Source organism: Aquila chrysaetos, chromosome 18 (assembly GCF_900496995.4).
Source record: "Aquila chrysaetos chrysaetos chromosome 18, bAquChr1.4, whole genome shotgun sequence".
NCBI lineage: Eukaryota > Metazoa > Chordata > Aves > Accipitriformes > Accipitridae > Aquila > Aquila chrysaetos.
The window spans coordinates 21,323,208-21,338,692 of record NC_044021.1 but is presented as its reverse complement, the minus strand read 5'-3'; the positions used below and the strand labels follow the sequence as shown (position 1 = coordinate 21,338,692).

General features: G+C 37.9%; 1 protein-coding gene across 7 annotated transcripts in view; it reads left to right on the top strand.

The window, feature by feature from the left end:
- The window catches only part of KIF13A (kinesin family member 13A), a 119,005-nt gene that overhangs the window by 77,740 nt on the left and 25,780 nt on the right, over positions 1-15,485 (top strand). For all 7 annotated transcript variants that reach the window (XM_030041789.2, XM_030041788.2, XM_030041793.2 and 4 more), the window contains exons 15-20: positions 1,560-1,646; positions 1,760-1,926; positions 7,560-7,770; positions 12,486-12,648; positions 13,308-13,448; positions 15,146-15,295. In XM_030041789.2, coding sequence (XP_029897649.1) covers positions 1,560-1,646; positions 1,760-1,926; positions 7,560-7,770; positions 12,486-12,648; positions 13,308-13,448; positions 15,146-15,295 — 919 coding nt within the window. The remainder of the gene's footprint in view (positions 1-1,559; positions 1,647-1,759; positions 1,927-7,559; positions 7,771-12,485; positions 12,649-13,307; positions 13,449-15,145; positions 15,296-15,485) is intronic.

Below are 15,485 nucleotides of genomic sequence, written 5' to 3'. Positions count from 1 at the left end.
AATAAACCATCGCAAGAAGGTATTGAGTAGGAATGAGGGACCATTGCTTGTCTGTATCTGGAGTGATATAGGATCACTGAGACGCTGCTGGCTATCGTGACCCATGCAATGGGATAGCAGGCTGTGTCTTGATGGGAGAGGATAAATTTTGTCTCATGAGTAGTTCCTGTTGTAAAGCTCAGTATTTTGTAAGAAAGAGGTGTTTTAAAGATCTGAAGATCTTTAAATCCTTTTCTAAATCTTTAATTACTGTCATGTCTAGTAAATATGCAGTGTGAAGTCACATTTCCCCTCTTGTTTCTACTCCTATATTTTTATTATTTTTCATTTGGGGACACTGTAGCTTCTTGGGTGGAATTCTAAATGTCTTTGTCACTTCGTCTCCAATGGTGTGTGATAAGCAGTACCTTTGTCCTAGTTAATAGTCATGCTGCTTGACTGAAATCTGAATATCTAAATAATGTATAGATTAGTATTAGAATAAGAAACAAAAGTTTGAGACACACCTTTTAAAAAATCCGATCTCTTCCATTCTGCCTTCAATAAAATACCTCTTAGCATTTGCATTTTTCTTCTGCAGCCTACAGTACAAAATTTCAAATAGATGGGATTCAGACTTGTGGTGACAGAGTTACTGTACTGGAAATCAGTCGTTTTGACTGGCAAGAACAAAGATACATGTCAGTGAAAAAACATAAATATTTTGTTTTACTCGTGCCTGATCTGCAGTGCTTAAGTAGCTGTTCTTAAGATACTAGTGTCAACAGAAACTTAGTTACCAAGACTTTCATTGAAAAAAACCCAAACAACCAAAAACCTGGTTTTAAATCAAATGCTTACATGTTTGTGTTGACTTACTTGGGACAGCTGAATTCCAAACTGTGCATCTGAAAAGGCTTTTTTCATTTTATGTAAGTTTTTTTTCCCCTTTCAAATAAATTGTTCTGCTTTGTGACTTGCATATGCAGAAGTTCAACAGCTCCATTTTTCCCATTTTGTGATTGAAACTTAAATACAAAGAAACCTAAATGCAAATGTAGCAGTATACCAGATGTTCACAAAAATAGACCCTTGATAATAATAGAGACTCCATGTGTTGAAAGAATGAAACTTGGATCTAAGTGTCTTTTCTTATGCTTGAATGCCGAGTATGTTAACAGTATGTTTTGCAGTTGTGTTGACTAACTTGTATCTTGGAGAGGTTTATTAGTAGGATTTGCATGCATCCAAGTTTACAGACTGTTTATGAAAAAGAGGCAGTGGCCCATTTTGAGAAATGGGCATTTAAAGAAAACTGTGCAACTAAAAGCAACCTTGTCTATATGTTTACTGAAGAGTTGTACCAGCCGAAGCTGGAGGGGTAGGGTGCTTTGTGTTTAATTCTGTCAGTAGAAATCAGACAAATAACTTTCCCGTTGTTTTTTTAATGAGAACCTAGCAGATTTGTGCATTATATGATACAAATCACTGCCTGTAGACAGGAGAAACAATAGATCTTGTAGTTACTTTTCAATCTTTTATTTTTAGGATTTCACTGAAGTTGTTTTTTCTTCTTTCAGATCCTGTGTAAATGGTGCGCTGGTATGTTCTGTCACTCAGTTATGGCATGGAGATAGAATATTATGGGGAAACAACCACTTTTTTAGGTAATAGTTGAAATTTACATTCCAGCCACTTTACATTCAGCCTATCTTTTTTTTTTTTTTCTGCCACTGTTCTGCTTAAACTTTTTAGAAACTGAATTTCAATTTTTACACAGAATCAATTTACCAAAGAGGAAACGACGAGATTGGCTGAAAGACCTTGAGAAAGAAACCTCGTTAGGAGAGCATGATCTGGATGCAGCTAGTGAAGCTTCTTCAGAACCAGACTACAACTACGAATTTGCACAAATGGAAGTTATTATGAAGACGCTGAATAGTAATGGTACGGCATCTGCCAGATAAAAATGTTGTTTTGGATTGTCCAACAAATTCAACATGGAACTTAATTTCTGGGTAAAAACCCATGTGGTACACTTGCTTCAGGGGCCTTTGGAGCATATTCAGAAAAAGATATTTTACAGAAACAGTGTTAGATATACATATAGATATACACACACACACACACACACCCCTCCCTCTATAAAAAGAATATACGCACCTAAGTATAAACACACACAGATTAGTAGTTGGTTTGTGCCCTGACACACAATTTTATCTGTACATCTGCTGTCCTTTATAGTGCAGCCGAGTTGTAATCATATGCCTGACAAATCATTGTCGAAGTCCTACTGACCTCTTGCTTTTGCAAGTTACTGCAGACAAAAGGGTGCTCCAGATATGGCTCGGTTAATTTCATCCTTCCTTTTGTATCAAATATTACTGACACCATTTTAACCTTAGTAGAAAAACACTGAAATCATAACAAACCAATAGTCAGATGTCAGCTAGTGTGGTTTTTAACGCTTGATCACTCTCAGTATTTTATTTAATCTTTGTTAAAACCTGTTGTGATGCCTTTTTGGGGCAGTATAATAGAGGATATATAAAATAATGGTGTGGTGTATCTAAAACAATATGGTGTTTACATGATTTCCAGAAGGCAAGTCATAGTTCATATGATATAATATGGTATGAAGAAATGCTGAAAAACTTGGTAAACTACTGAATGCTTTGTACAGGTTTTTTAAATACACAACATTTGAGAGGCAAATACTTTGGGTTTTGGCCACGGAGCAAGACGACACAGTAGACAGTGTTTCATTGCTTTCTGTTCTCCTTTCTTCATATCTTTGCAGTATTTCCATTGTTTGCTGTGGTTTACTTATTGAAATACAGTATTTACTTTTTTCTTGGTCTCTTCTTAGTCTTTAACTTTCTCTGTTTTGCCATTGAGTACAGCATGATGGTTTCATATGCTTGATGCTCTAGCAATAGTTTGCAGGTTTTTTTTACAGTTTGATTTTAATGAGGTTGCTTGTGTGAGTGAGTTACAGGGTCAGGTCATTTAAGTTGATGTGAGATTACTGTTTGATAACAGAAATATTCTCATTATGGTTCACTCATACCAGGAGACGAATTTCAGATGAATCTGCCATCTTGGTGGTCTTCAGTGTTGTCATCTCTCGTGAAGATTCTGTTGCCTGTTTTAAGGCTTCAAACCATCCCGTATCTGTGCCAAAACTGGGACAAAGGTTTTGAACTCGATTGGTTCATGCATGAGACTGCTGGAGAAATTTGAAAGCATTAATTGATGCTTGATCTGCTTGTCACTAACCGGGGATTTGACTAAACTGTAGCAGTCTAGAATGAGTCAGTGTTCTTTGAACAGGAGGTCACATTTTTTGGTTTTCATGTGTTATCTACCTGATTCAAATGATTCTTCACAATATTTCAAGTGTCTTTACATTTCAGTTCAGTAGGCTTTTTTGATTGTGGTCCAGGCCAATTTTTGTCTTGGTCAGTTGTTCTTTGTGTCTTTGCTCAACAACAGTACAGACCTTGCTGTTTCATTAGAGCTCTTTCCTCCCTAATGCACAGCAAATGTTAGCAGTCGTACTTGTTGGATAGTTTCATAGGCATCATAAGCCAATTATTCTGCTTCTTGCCTCTTCTGTTCCCCCCCACATAAGTGTTGCTTAACTAAGTTGGAGTAGTAAGTGATAATAAAATGCTGACAAAACAAGTGACTGTGAGGATCACAGGCTGGTCTTTTGATTCGAAGCTAGGTAGCGCTTCCAGGTTCTGTTCTTCTCAATGGTATAGCTAAAATACATTTTTTTCTGATATGCTTCCAGCTTGTTGGGTAAGAAGTAAAGCAGCTTTGTTATGATACTATTTATTTATTCTTCCTTAAAAATGAAAAATAAATATGGGTAAGGAAGAAGAAATAAATAACTGAAGACAGTTAATTCTATTATCCATATTCTCTGGAGAAACCCTAGCGGGGGAATAAAGGCATATTTTTAAAATTTGATTAGATAATTTATTTTATAGACATGTATTGATATAGCCCAAAGCAAGAGGTTTTGGTTTTCCTTTGTTTTGGGTTTTTGGTTTTCTTCCCCCTTGGTCTATTTGAGGACGGTAATCCTCTTTAAATAAGTAGCCTAGCTTCTCCAAGGCGCAAACACATTTGTTTTTATGGCATGTAACCTGTACAACAGTGTCATATATTGCATCACGCTCCGAAGAAGCTCTGAGGAAAATGTCTAACTTTGAAAACAGCTGTAAAGAAAACATCAGATTCCTTCCTCCCTTCAGCATGTTAACTTTCTTTGGGGGATTCTGTCAGATCAGCTTTGTACTGCTAATTTGTGATGCTGGTCAAACACAGAATGCAGCAAAGTAGTTTACTCTTGTATACTGTGCGGTGGTTAAGTAAACAATGCGATTAGGTTAGGGTAGGCAGACAAAACTGTTACAGCTCAGGGTGGGGATTGTGATGAAACTTAGCAAAGCAGCCTGTGTCATAACCTTCTTCTGGCTTAGAAAAATCACTTACATGAAATCTTAAGGAATTTATTCAGCATTGTTGGTACTGGATTAACGGATTCCAGATGTCAATTAAGTGACATTGCAGCAAGGTAATAAATGCAGTTCATCCTATGGAGAAAGTGCATTCTTCTGGGTTAATGTTAATATTCTAACAATTTGCAGACAATTAACTGCATATGAATGGTCTTTTCAGGGCCATTGAAATCTTGTCACATAAATATGTAAAGGATTGGGACTTGGGACTTTTAACACTGTATGGAATTTGCTGTGTGTTTGGCAGGGACTGGGTAGAATCTTCTCTAATTTACTTGACTTTGCATGAGAAAATCCAAAGTTCTGGAACATGCTGTTTAAATCTAACTTAAACACTATTGTAGTTCTTTTGTATTGTGAAAAACTTAACTGTTTATTTTTTCATCTGCTAACTAGATGGTTATAATTCAGACCATATTTTGCTTTTTCCCTGTGAAAGGCTTGGGATTTTCTGTGTAAACTCTTTCAAAAGTTAAATTGAAGACTTTTCTAAAAGTGCAAATTTACTTTTTGCATTTCAATACAAGCATAACCCACCTTTTTTTCCCCAAACAGTGGTGGATTTCATTGAAATCGGTGAAGTTTTAGACTAGGTTCTTGCATCTTGTTCCAAATATTTTCCACGGTATAATTTGATCCTGTGGTAGTTGTGATCCTGAAAATCTAGGTGGCTGGAAAGATCAGTTTTATTACGGAAATCTGGTCCCTGAACTCGGAGCTGGTCTTGGAGCAGTTGAGGAAAGTCTTGTCTTAATGAGTCAGCCTTAGATTCATTTCCTGTGTTTGCAAACACAATAGAGGGCTTTTAATTTCTTCCATGCCTCTTCTCTATCTTCTGCGTAATACCTGATTTCTCAACCATTTTTACACATAACTAAAACTGATTTAGGATTATGCAGTAAAACCTATGCATGTGACGGTAATTCTGGTATTATATGGAGGAGTTAGGAGGATAATGATGATGCAGATCAACATTAATAACTTGGTCTGTAGTCTAGAATATTAGAACTTGGTTCAGTCAATTGTTTTTGCACTGTCTAAAAGCTAAAAATAGCTGTCTTTCTGAGAATGTCATGTACTAAAAAGTAATATTTCTGGTTATTTTAAGACACTTCTATGCATCACTGTTTTGCTATTTGGCTGTTATTTATACTGACTGATTTTTAACTTTATGCTTTATAATTACCGTTGTGGTGGTATTTTATGATGCCTTTGTGTGAAGCCAGTGATTTCTTCCATGGATAAGGCTAGGGCCACACTAGCAACTTTACAGAAGTGTTTGTTTTCTGCTAAAAATTAAGATGTGCTTTACATCAGTCTTAATATTTCAAAAAAGGATGCTGAGAGCCAAATACAAAGCCACTGTAACAACAGAATACCTGGAGGTCCTGTTTGCTTCTCTGGCATTTATAATAGGAAGGATTTGTTTTATGAAGTGACTTGCCTCAATGACCATGTATGTTAAAATCAGAGACGGTGGGTTAGTATATCATTTACCAAAACTGGTCTGAGTAGTTTTAGTACTCAGGAAGTTGTTACAGATTACTAAATACAGTAATGCTACGTTGGTTTACGAAGATAGAGATGTGGGTTTTGGGAGACTGTATGTATGTGTTATGGTGACCAACATACACTACTAGTGATGAGAACCCTACAGAACCTTTCATGTGAATCCTATACAGCATGCTATAGTAACCCAGTTTTTGTTTCATGTAGCATTGTAGTATCAGGAAAACTTGTACAAAATCTTACAAGGACTGGGTTTTGGTAGTAAAGGCAAGATGGTTCATAACTAAATCATACTGACATGTTTTTTTGGGTTGTTTTTTTTGGGGGGGGGTTTGGGGGGGGGGGTGGTTATTTTTTTGAGAAACACACCTCTAGTTCCAAAGTGGGATAGTTTAATTAAATCTAGGTTTATTTTTCTCCGTCCCTTTTGAGACAGACAGGCATCCTTAAAAGTCACAGCAGCTCTTTTTTTTATATTTGCAAAATGGAAGAGGTATCACAAACTATTATTTTAAAGCTGAAGTTTTTTGCACTTGAAAATCCTCGCATACAATGTTGCTTCCCCTAATAATCCACCACTCCAACTATGGAACTCTTCTCCCTTCCCCTTCTGATGTACAGAGTCAGCAATCTGTTAGGTGATGTGTTCTCACTTAGGTATTCATCTAGACTGCAAACCACTCTTTTGCTGTATTTAAGCTTTCAGATATGTATACATGAAGCAGATATATACTGGTAGTCCACAGAAGGAGCTTACTCCATTGAATTGCTCTTTCAGAGGCACAGTCTGGCATTGGACCTAAAATCAGGAATAGATGGAGTAATGTTTGTTTAATTTGAATGCAATTTAGATTTAACTGTAGCCAATTGACGCAAGTGGTTGTTTCAGGATAGGGTATTCAAATGGATATTTGTTCTGGGTTGATACTGAGATGAAATGTGGTTTGTAAAGCTGAATGCAGAAGTCCCCTCCAGAACGTACTTTGCCCACTTCAGTGCTGTGAAGTGCATTGGTGTAATGCAATGTGTGACTAGTCAGACAATTTGTTTGTCTCAATTTTCATCTGCAGCTCTTCAACATGTTTCATTCTCTGCCAAAGTGGAGAGAGTAAATTGCTTTTTACTTCCTTCAGTCATTTCCTTCTCTGGTTAACATCATCTTCCCTTGTATTTTGCTTTGTTTTCTTCGTATTAATTTGTTCCCTTTTCCATCTATTCTTTTTTTCCTACTGGGATTCTGGAACATATTATAACTTCACAGTACTGAAATGTGCAGTAGATGAGGGTCTTAACCATTGTTCTAGCCCCTTTGCATGCTGTATTTTTTCTTGTTTGTATTTATCTATTTAATGCAATATTTATTGTTTTGGCTTTTGTTTTGGGGGGCAATGGCCATCTTGTGTTTGCAAAGACTCTGGGGTATGTTGATTGCTGTTACCAAATAAATGATGAGTGTTCTGTAATACCGAAATGGCATTTTCTCACTTTCCTGGGTTTCTCTCTCTCTCTCTCCCTTTTTTTTTTTCCTTTTCTTTTTAGACCCTGTACAAAATGTGGTCCAGATCTTGGAGAAACAGTACTTGGAAGAGAAGCGGAGTGCTCTTGAGGAGCAGCGGCTGATGTATGAACGTGAGTTAGAGCTGCTGCGGCAGCAGCTCTCTCCAGAAAGGCAGCATCAGCATGGCAGTGACAGACTCTCCTACACTGCTCAGACTGCACAGCAGAAAGTAAATCTCTGGACAGAAGAGAGGTGAGAATACTGGAATTAAAACAAAGGAATTAATAAGAACTATGAAGGGTGGAAGGTGGGGCTTGAACTGTCTGTCAGAAACACATAATATTTTTTTGTGGAGTTGATGTGCAGTACAAGATCTGCCTCCACCAAAGTGTTAGCATTTCATTTAGGACTAGGTTCTGACATGTAACGTGTACAAGATCTTCCTGTTTTATTTAACACACAAATGAAATAAGAATTTAGCTTTTATTGATCAGCATTCTAGCTTTTTTTTTTTTTTTTTTTTAACTAGAAAAGTACTTCTGAAATGTTTGGTTTAGCAATTAAGTTAGTTCTGGAAAGAAAGGAAAGGATAGTGCAGAGGTAGATTTGTCAACTAAGACTAAGGAGTCCACTAAGGAGTATTGTGTGTTGAGAGTATACAATGAGAGCACAGTATTTTGCAATCTAAGAACTATAAAAAAATACAGAAAATAGCAGTCCTTCTGTTGTATGTATGTGTTTCTAAAAGTAAGCCCAGCTTTAGAAGAGAATTGCTGTGTATGAGAACTGCAGAATAGTCAAATAGAGTATGTTTGAGCTGTGTAGGAAGTAAAAGGCTTGCCATGAGGTGAACAGGCCTCTTTGCAAAGGAGTAGCATGGCACCTGGAATGCAGCCTTGGTGAAAGATCATCATGAGATTGGCAGGGACAGTTAAAAAAGCAGACTAGGAAGATGTGAGCAGAGTTTAAGCAGCATGTGTGTGTTTGCATCTTGACAATAAGAGAAGCTTGCTCTTGGTATCATTGGGGGCAGAAGGATGCCAACTCCATAGAGAGAAGTTCTAGGGGTAGCAGCTGAGATGATTTAAGTTTTCTGCATACAAATGAGTATTCTGTCATTGGGTTAATTCAGGAGGAAGAATGATTAGATGTACTAACAGGTTTCTTGTTTCCTTGTAATCTATTTTCTTTTAAAGCAGAAGGTTCATTATTCACTCAACAATTTTTTTCTATATGTAGTGAGTTTGAGCGCTCTTTCCTATTTTGATTGTTTTTTGTTTTGTTCTCCACCATTAAAAAAAATAAATCCATGTACAAGAGGAGTCTAAACAGAGATAGCCAAGAATCGTGTTGCAGCTTTGAAATTCAGAGTGTTAGAAATAGAACATATCAGATCTTGGTTTAGGTTTTGTGCAAGGTTTTGTTTTGTGATTTCTGCCCAGTTTGGCCTGGGAAAAAACCCTAAACAAATAACGAACTGTTGACCAGTGATGACTAGAATGTTTTCCATGGCAAGTATAGGGAGTAGTACTGCTGTGTTTCAGCTTTAATTAAAATAATTGTTTGCCCCTGTAAAAGCTAAAAACAGAATCATTGGGAACTGAATGTAAAGCATTGCAGAGTCATGGTTGCGATTTGCAGGCTCTTTTAGGGCTGCAGAAGGAGTGCAAAATGAGAAACATGCCAGTTGAAGTCATTGCTATTCAGAACTGCTTTGAGCACAGCAAGGCCATCAAGAAATCACTGATAACCCACTTCAGTAGCAGAGATGAGAACTGGGCTTACTGGCAAGGGAAACAATACCTCTAAAAAGATGCAACAGAAGAGAAAAGGAAGTAGCAAAAAACTTGGCTGTCCTTGAGCGTTGAGAAGAAAAAATTGTAATTGATCAACTTAAAATTAACCAACCACCATAACCATGTAATGACATTAAAAAAACCAAGAGCATCTGGAGTGATACCAAGGCTAACTGTTCTGCCAAACTTCTCTTCTCAGTAGTTGTTAGACATTTCTTAGGAGGAACTGTGCTTCGAACAAGCATTTTTGCCTCTGGATTTCATGGATCAATGCTTTACTGTATATAACTGTTGAACTACTTCAAGACTGTACCTTGCACTGTAAAAAAGAGGAGAATGAATGCTCTTTATAGTGATCAGTAAGGAGTCTGATAATGTTTTGGTGGCACTGCCATTGAATAAGCAGTTTTTCTGGAAAAACTAATTATCAGTTTCCTGTCCTCCAGAAGATCCTCATAGGTATACTTTTTATTTATTTATAGTTCTAGAAGAAGTTTGGGCTTCTGAAAAAAGGGTGAAAAAATTGAATCTTCTTAAATAAGAAACAAGAAAAAAAGATCTTTGAGGGGTTTTGGCTGTAAAAGCATGGCAACACGGTGCTGAGAGGGTGTTCACCAGCCAACTGGCCAGAGGGCATGAAATGCAGGAAAACACGGGAAGACTGGTTGTGAAGAACATGCAAAAGAGCCAAGTGCCTGGATTGCACAGGATTTGATTAGTGCGGGCTTAGCTGTCACTGTTGCCATTGCAAATGAAGGTGAGCTGTACCGGATCAGCCAGCAAAATGAATTTGATAGGTATCGCATGTAGGCACGTGGTTCTATCTGTCAGATCAGCTAGAACACATTGCACAGAGTTTATTCTGGCTTTATGCTGGCTGTGGAAGGACAGGTGATACCTGACCTGGTGTTAAAACCCATTGGCATAAAGTTAACCTATTGTAACTTTGAACAAATTTAATTTGTTGGAGCGAGGCGGGGTGGTGGTGTACTGGACCAGAGGTTAGTTCAGCATATTCAGTATCTCACATTAGGAATCCCAGAGCCTTGCAGTGACACTTCATGAGTGAGATGTGTTTTCCTTGTTTGGCTTAAACAATTGTTTCAGGATTTCATGTTCAGCGGATATTTGCTTTGGTTAATATCCTAATGGAGCTTGTCATATGTTTTGTGTAGTAAGAATTAAGAAATCCTATCTGAAACTATTTTTTGCCTAAGTTTCTGCAAGGGCGCTGGCACAGCTATGTATGGAAAAACACAAATGTAATGAGAACTACACATAATAATTGGTCGAGTTACTCATAAGTCCTCTTTATAGTCTTAAACCATTCCTTTCTCGAGAATCTAGCTAAGAAAAGATTGGTGTGGGAGCCTCCCCAAAAACCTTGCCAGATGCCAGTTTCCTGGATCAAGGAAGGGACTGGCTATAGCTGAATCCCATGGCTCTTACAGCACTTACAGATCAAAGCTGCTTTCTGTTTCTCAAGCTAGGAAGCTGTCTCGCAGTGGTTGCAGGTGTAATGCACTCTCAGTATTAAGTACTATTTAGTGAGTAATTCTTGACTCTACCGTCATTTTCTGGGTGAATCCAAAATTATAGCTGTCTGTGGAATGTGTCACTCCCATGGTCTGGAACTGCTCATTTAATCTTGATGGCCTGAATAACAGAAGCAAGAGGCAGAGGGAAAGGAATTTTCAGTATAATGCCGGGAGCAGATATGGAGGAAGTGGACTAAAAATCCACTGATAGTAGCAGCTATTTAAGATCCAACAAAACCCACCCCTGTTGCAAATTTAGGCCAGACAGGAGAGAGACAAAGCTGCATGTTGTAGCGTGTTGAAGGCTAAAATTGAGGGCTGCTTGCTAATGCTGCTGGTCATTTACCACTTTGGTATGGTATCAGGGAGTCAGCAGAGTGCAGTTTGAATTACACAGGCTGTTCTTTGGGATATTTTGAAAAAAGATAGCCACTGAAGAAGAGTTCTGCTGGGGACTGAAAGACGTATTAGCAGTTGTTTGTGGTTTGTACTATGAAGACATACAAAAGATCTAAGCTTATCTGTATAAAGGCAAATAGGCAAATTTTACCTGTATTCACAGCAAAGTCCATGAGTTTACTTGTTCCTCCTACACTTGCCCATAATGTAATGTATTTTGTAGAAATGAGAAGTGTGTGTACACAACATGTACTGTATTTCAGTAGGACTTCACATAGAGAAGCTAAACAATCATACAAGGGAGTGCTGGTCAGTGAAATATCTGAAGTTTGGTCATGAGTTTTATGAAGATGATGAGATGCAGTAAGTGCTGTTGGGATTACAAGGAAAGGCAGAAAGGGGAACTTCACATTTGCTCAGAGGATAATCGTGATACTTCTAAAAGGCAAATTAAAGATGAGAATCCCAGGTGAGAGCGTATCTTAGTATCGCAGGTGGAGGTATAGTATATGTCATAGCAGGTTTGCCAGTTGTTATGGTAGAAGAGATTTGCTCAGACAGGCCTTAGAAACCTTTTTGGTATTTGTCCAGGGACTGTTAACTGTACAGAGTGCACAAGCTTTAACCTGTACTCATTCATCTATTACTTAAAAAGTACTTTGGGTCTATAGGACTTAAGATTTTTATTATGTTTTTTTAATATGTACACTTGAGATGGCTTAAGTATATGGAGGGAGGTCTGGGGGTCTGTAGCACTGCAAAGCCGTAGCTGCGATGTAAAGCTGTGGCCTGCAGTGGTTGCAGGTTCCAACATCACAATCTGAGTAAAAGCAGGTTTTATCAAGATGAAGTCTCACATGTTGGGACTGGTAGTTTCTGTGGAACAGGACTCCAGATTAAAGACAAAGACAGCTGCAATTATTTCATTTCTTGAAAATTAGGAATGTCCTTAGGGCTTTTAACAAATCATCACTGTAAAAGCTCCCATAGTACTGAGCCCTTTTATTTGGGCATTACTGTGCTATGCTTATCGCACCAGTAATATGTTTGTTTAATATGTGATCACTCCTTTTCCTCAATAAAATTGTCTGACAGTTTTGTGTTTGCTGACATAGTGCTATACAGCATTTCTTAAACTTGTTTCAGAATAGTCTTTGTTAGCACCTCTATTTGCAGCTTTCCAATAATAGAAATAGGTTTCTGTGTATTTTTCATGTTACCTACTGCACCACAGGGATGAATTGTTTCGACAGAGCCTGGCTAAACTTCGAGAGCAGATAGTAAAGGCAAATACACTGGTGAGAGAAGCAAACTTCTTAGCAGAAGAAATGAGTAAGCTAACAGATTATCAAGTAACACTTCAGATCCCTGCTGAAAACCTCAGTGCCAACAAAAAGGTAATGACAACAAAGAATGCTGGAAAATGTAGGTTTATGGCTAATGTAAAATATGTAAATGTATATAACATCCATCTAACCTGAGGCCATAAAATGTTACTTTTGTTAGATTATGCATAGGCAAAATATGGGTGCTACCTGACTTTGATATATTGAAAGTGAATAATTGTAAGTAAAAATGGGAACATAGCATTAAGTATGGCTCTTGCTGTTCTTTTACGTGTATGATCACCATATGTGCATACGGTTTGTGAACAGACATTTGTGTTCTGTTGCTATAAAACCTGCATTTTAGTTATGTTTGCAAAAATTACCATGTTTTGTTACAGATGACTAAAATTTTTTTGTCTTAAGGGTTTTCTAGTTGAAGTGCTGCTGTAAATATATTAGCAGTTAGGATAATAAGCTTGTCATAAGTGATTTGATTGAGAGTGTTAATGTTCCTGTGTGAATGGTAGTTGTCTGAGAAGGGCAAAGAGGTCTGGATCCTCAGAGATGTATAGAGTATGCTGCGTTTGAGGACAGAGATAGTATGGCTGGCATGCAGAGAGCAGCTGTGTGTTCTGTATTTTATTCCTTTTCAGGAATGCAGTTTGAGTGAAGAGTTAAACTACTTATATGCACCTTTCCTGCAGTGATTATTTTTTCCTCTGATTTAGAGGGGTGCAATAGTAAGCGAGCCTGCTATTCAAGTGAGACGAAAAGGAAAAGGTACTCAAGTGTGGACTATTGAGAAACTAGAGAACAAATTGATTGACATGAGAGACGTCTATCAAGAGTGGAAGGAGAAAATTCCTGAGGTATTGTATATATTTTCTGAAAGGGATCAGAAATTGACTTTGTTTTCTTTTAACCGCTTCTAATATGTTGTACAGATCAAGTGCATTGACTTTGTATATGAAAGTTTATGGGTATTGTGGTTGGGTTGTTTTTTTTTAAAAAAAAAAAAAAAAACAAAAAAACAAAAAACAACCCCCCAAAATATTTATAATACTAAATATTCAAAATGCCCATGCATAATAAAACACAGCTGTGTCCTATCCTCACTTGCATTCTGAGATATAAGTGTGCTGAGGTCAGATATATTTGTGCTGAGGTAGTGACTTGTGATACCACTAAGAGCATATGTTTACCTGGCATAATACAGGTGCCATGCAGATAAGCATTAGCTCTGAATGGAAGCAGCAAGCTGCATTAGAAATAAAATTATTAAATTGCCGTCAGTATCAAAGCTAGCAAGGATGCTGCTTAGATGCACTCAAGGTGCAGAACATATTAGTGGGGTAGAACTTGATGTTAAAATGTGAAATATTCTGTAATTTCATCTGTATATCCCCCAACCTTAAAGCAGTGAAGAAATCAATCAAAGGTACTTAGACTACGTCAGTATCTCCATCAAAACTAAGTGGCATTTCCTGAGAATTTTAGTAGTACATTAGCCCTGGCAAATAATTGTGAGTCTTGTCAAAAGCTTGCTTGTTTGCTGGCAAGAGATAGATGTGAGATTTGGTGTTCCAGAAGACGTCCTCTAAGTATTCAGGTGGAAGTGTATAGGAAGTATATCTTGCTGTCTTGTGGCTGATAGGGAGCACCTAAATTACTTGCACCAAGAATCGTTCTCAAATATGTTTGAACAGCTGTTGTGCCTTTGTTACATGCCTTGGACGGGACAATGGGAATCTCTAAAATCATAACACAGGGGAGGTCAAGCACTTCATCTGTGCCCATTGAAGACAATGATGATTTTGCTGCTGACTTTAGTAAGAACTGATAGCATATCCTTTGAATATATTATGTCTGCCTGAGCCAGGGTCGTCCTTACCATGACCTATGTCGTCCATAATGCACGTGTTCTATGTGCTACATAGAAACACGTAGGTCAAATGCATGTGTTGGAGATGAAGGAGGAGGAGAAGGGAAGGAGCTAACAAGTCCACTGAGGAGTGCATATCATGCTAGGAATCTGCATGAGTTCTTTGTGGCTGTGTATGGGGTACTTGACTAGAAAATGCTGCAGATGTGATCTCAGCTCTATGGCAGTCATAAGAACACTTGTAGGCTTAAGTGGGAGTCATCCTGCACCTTCCCTTTTGGCCTTGTAGTGGTACCCAGCAGCCAGACCAGCTGTTCAACCTGGGATCATTTGTCCTCTCATTTAAAAAGTGTGAACAGAGCAGAAAAGTAAGGTGCAACTTCTTGAAATCAATGGCTACTGTGCTAGCTTATGGTAAAATCTGCTTTGTCTTGACGCCACTAAAAAATGTAAGTCAACATATTACTACATCCCATAGTAAAAGGATTGTATAATGTCCATCTCAAAGATTTCATTTCAGGTTTGTGATATGCTTCTAGTCTCTTTCTGCTTGTGTAACATGAAGGAAGAGAAAGGATTGGTAGGGACTTTCTTATTGTGCCATGATCTTATACTGTGTGGTTGGTTGATTTTGTGTTCCCACGCTTACAGTTTTTCACATAACTTTTATGACCCTTAAAACAGATAAGGAAGCTGATTGGCAAAAGAGGTGACCCTTTTTACGAAGCACAAGAGAACCACAACTTAATTGGCGTTGCCAATGTGTTTTTGGAGTGCCTTTTCTACGATGTGAAGCTGCAGTATGCTGTGCCCATCATCAGCCAGCAAGGGGAGGTAAAGCCTAACATAGAGTGGGCTGGGCGTACCCATGCCCTCATACCTACTGGGGTAACACAGCTTTTGGCTGGGAGGCTTCACATACACTGATTTTCTTTTAACAAGCAGCAAATGATGCTTGTTATCTTGTTTCCCAGTGAATAAGTGTGTTCCAAATCGCTGGGTATGTTTTCTGTTTATTTGTTTG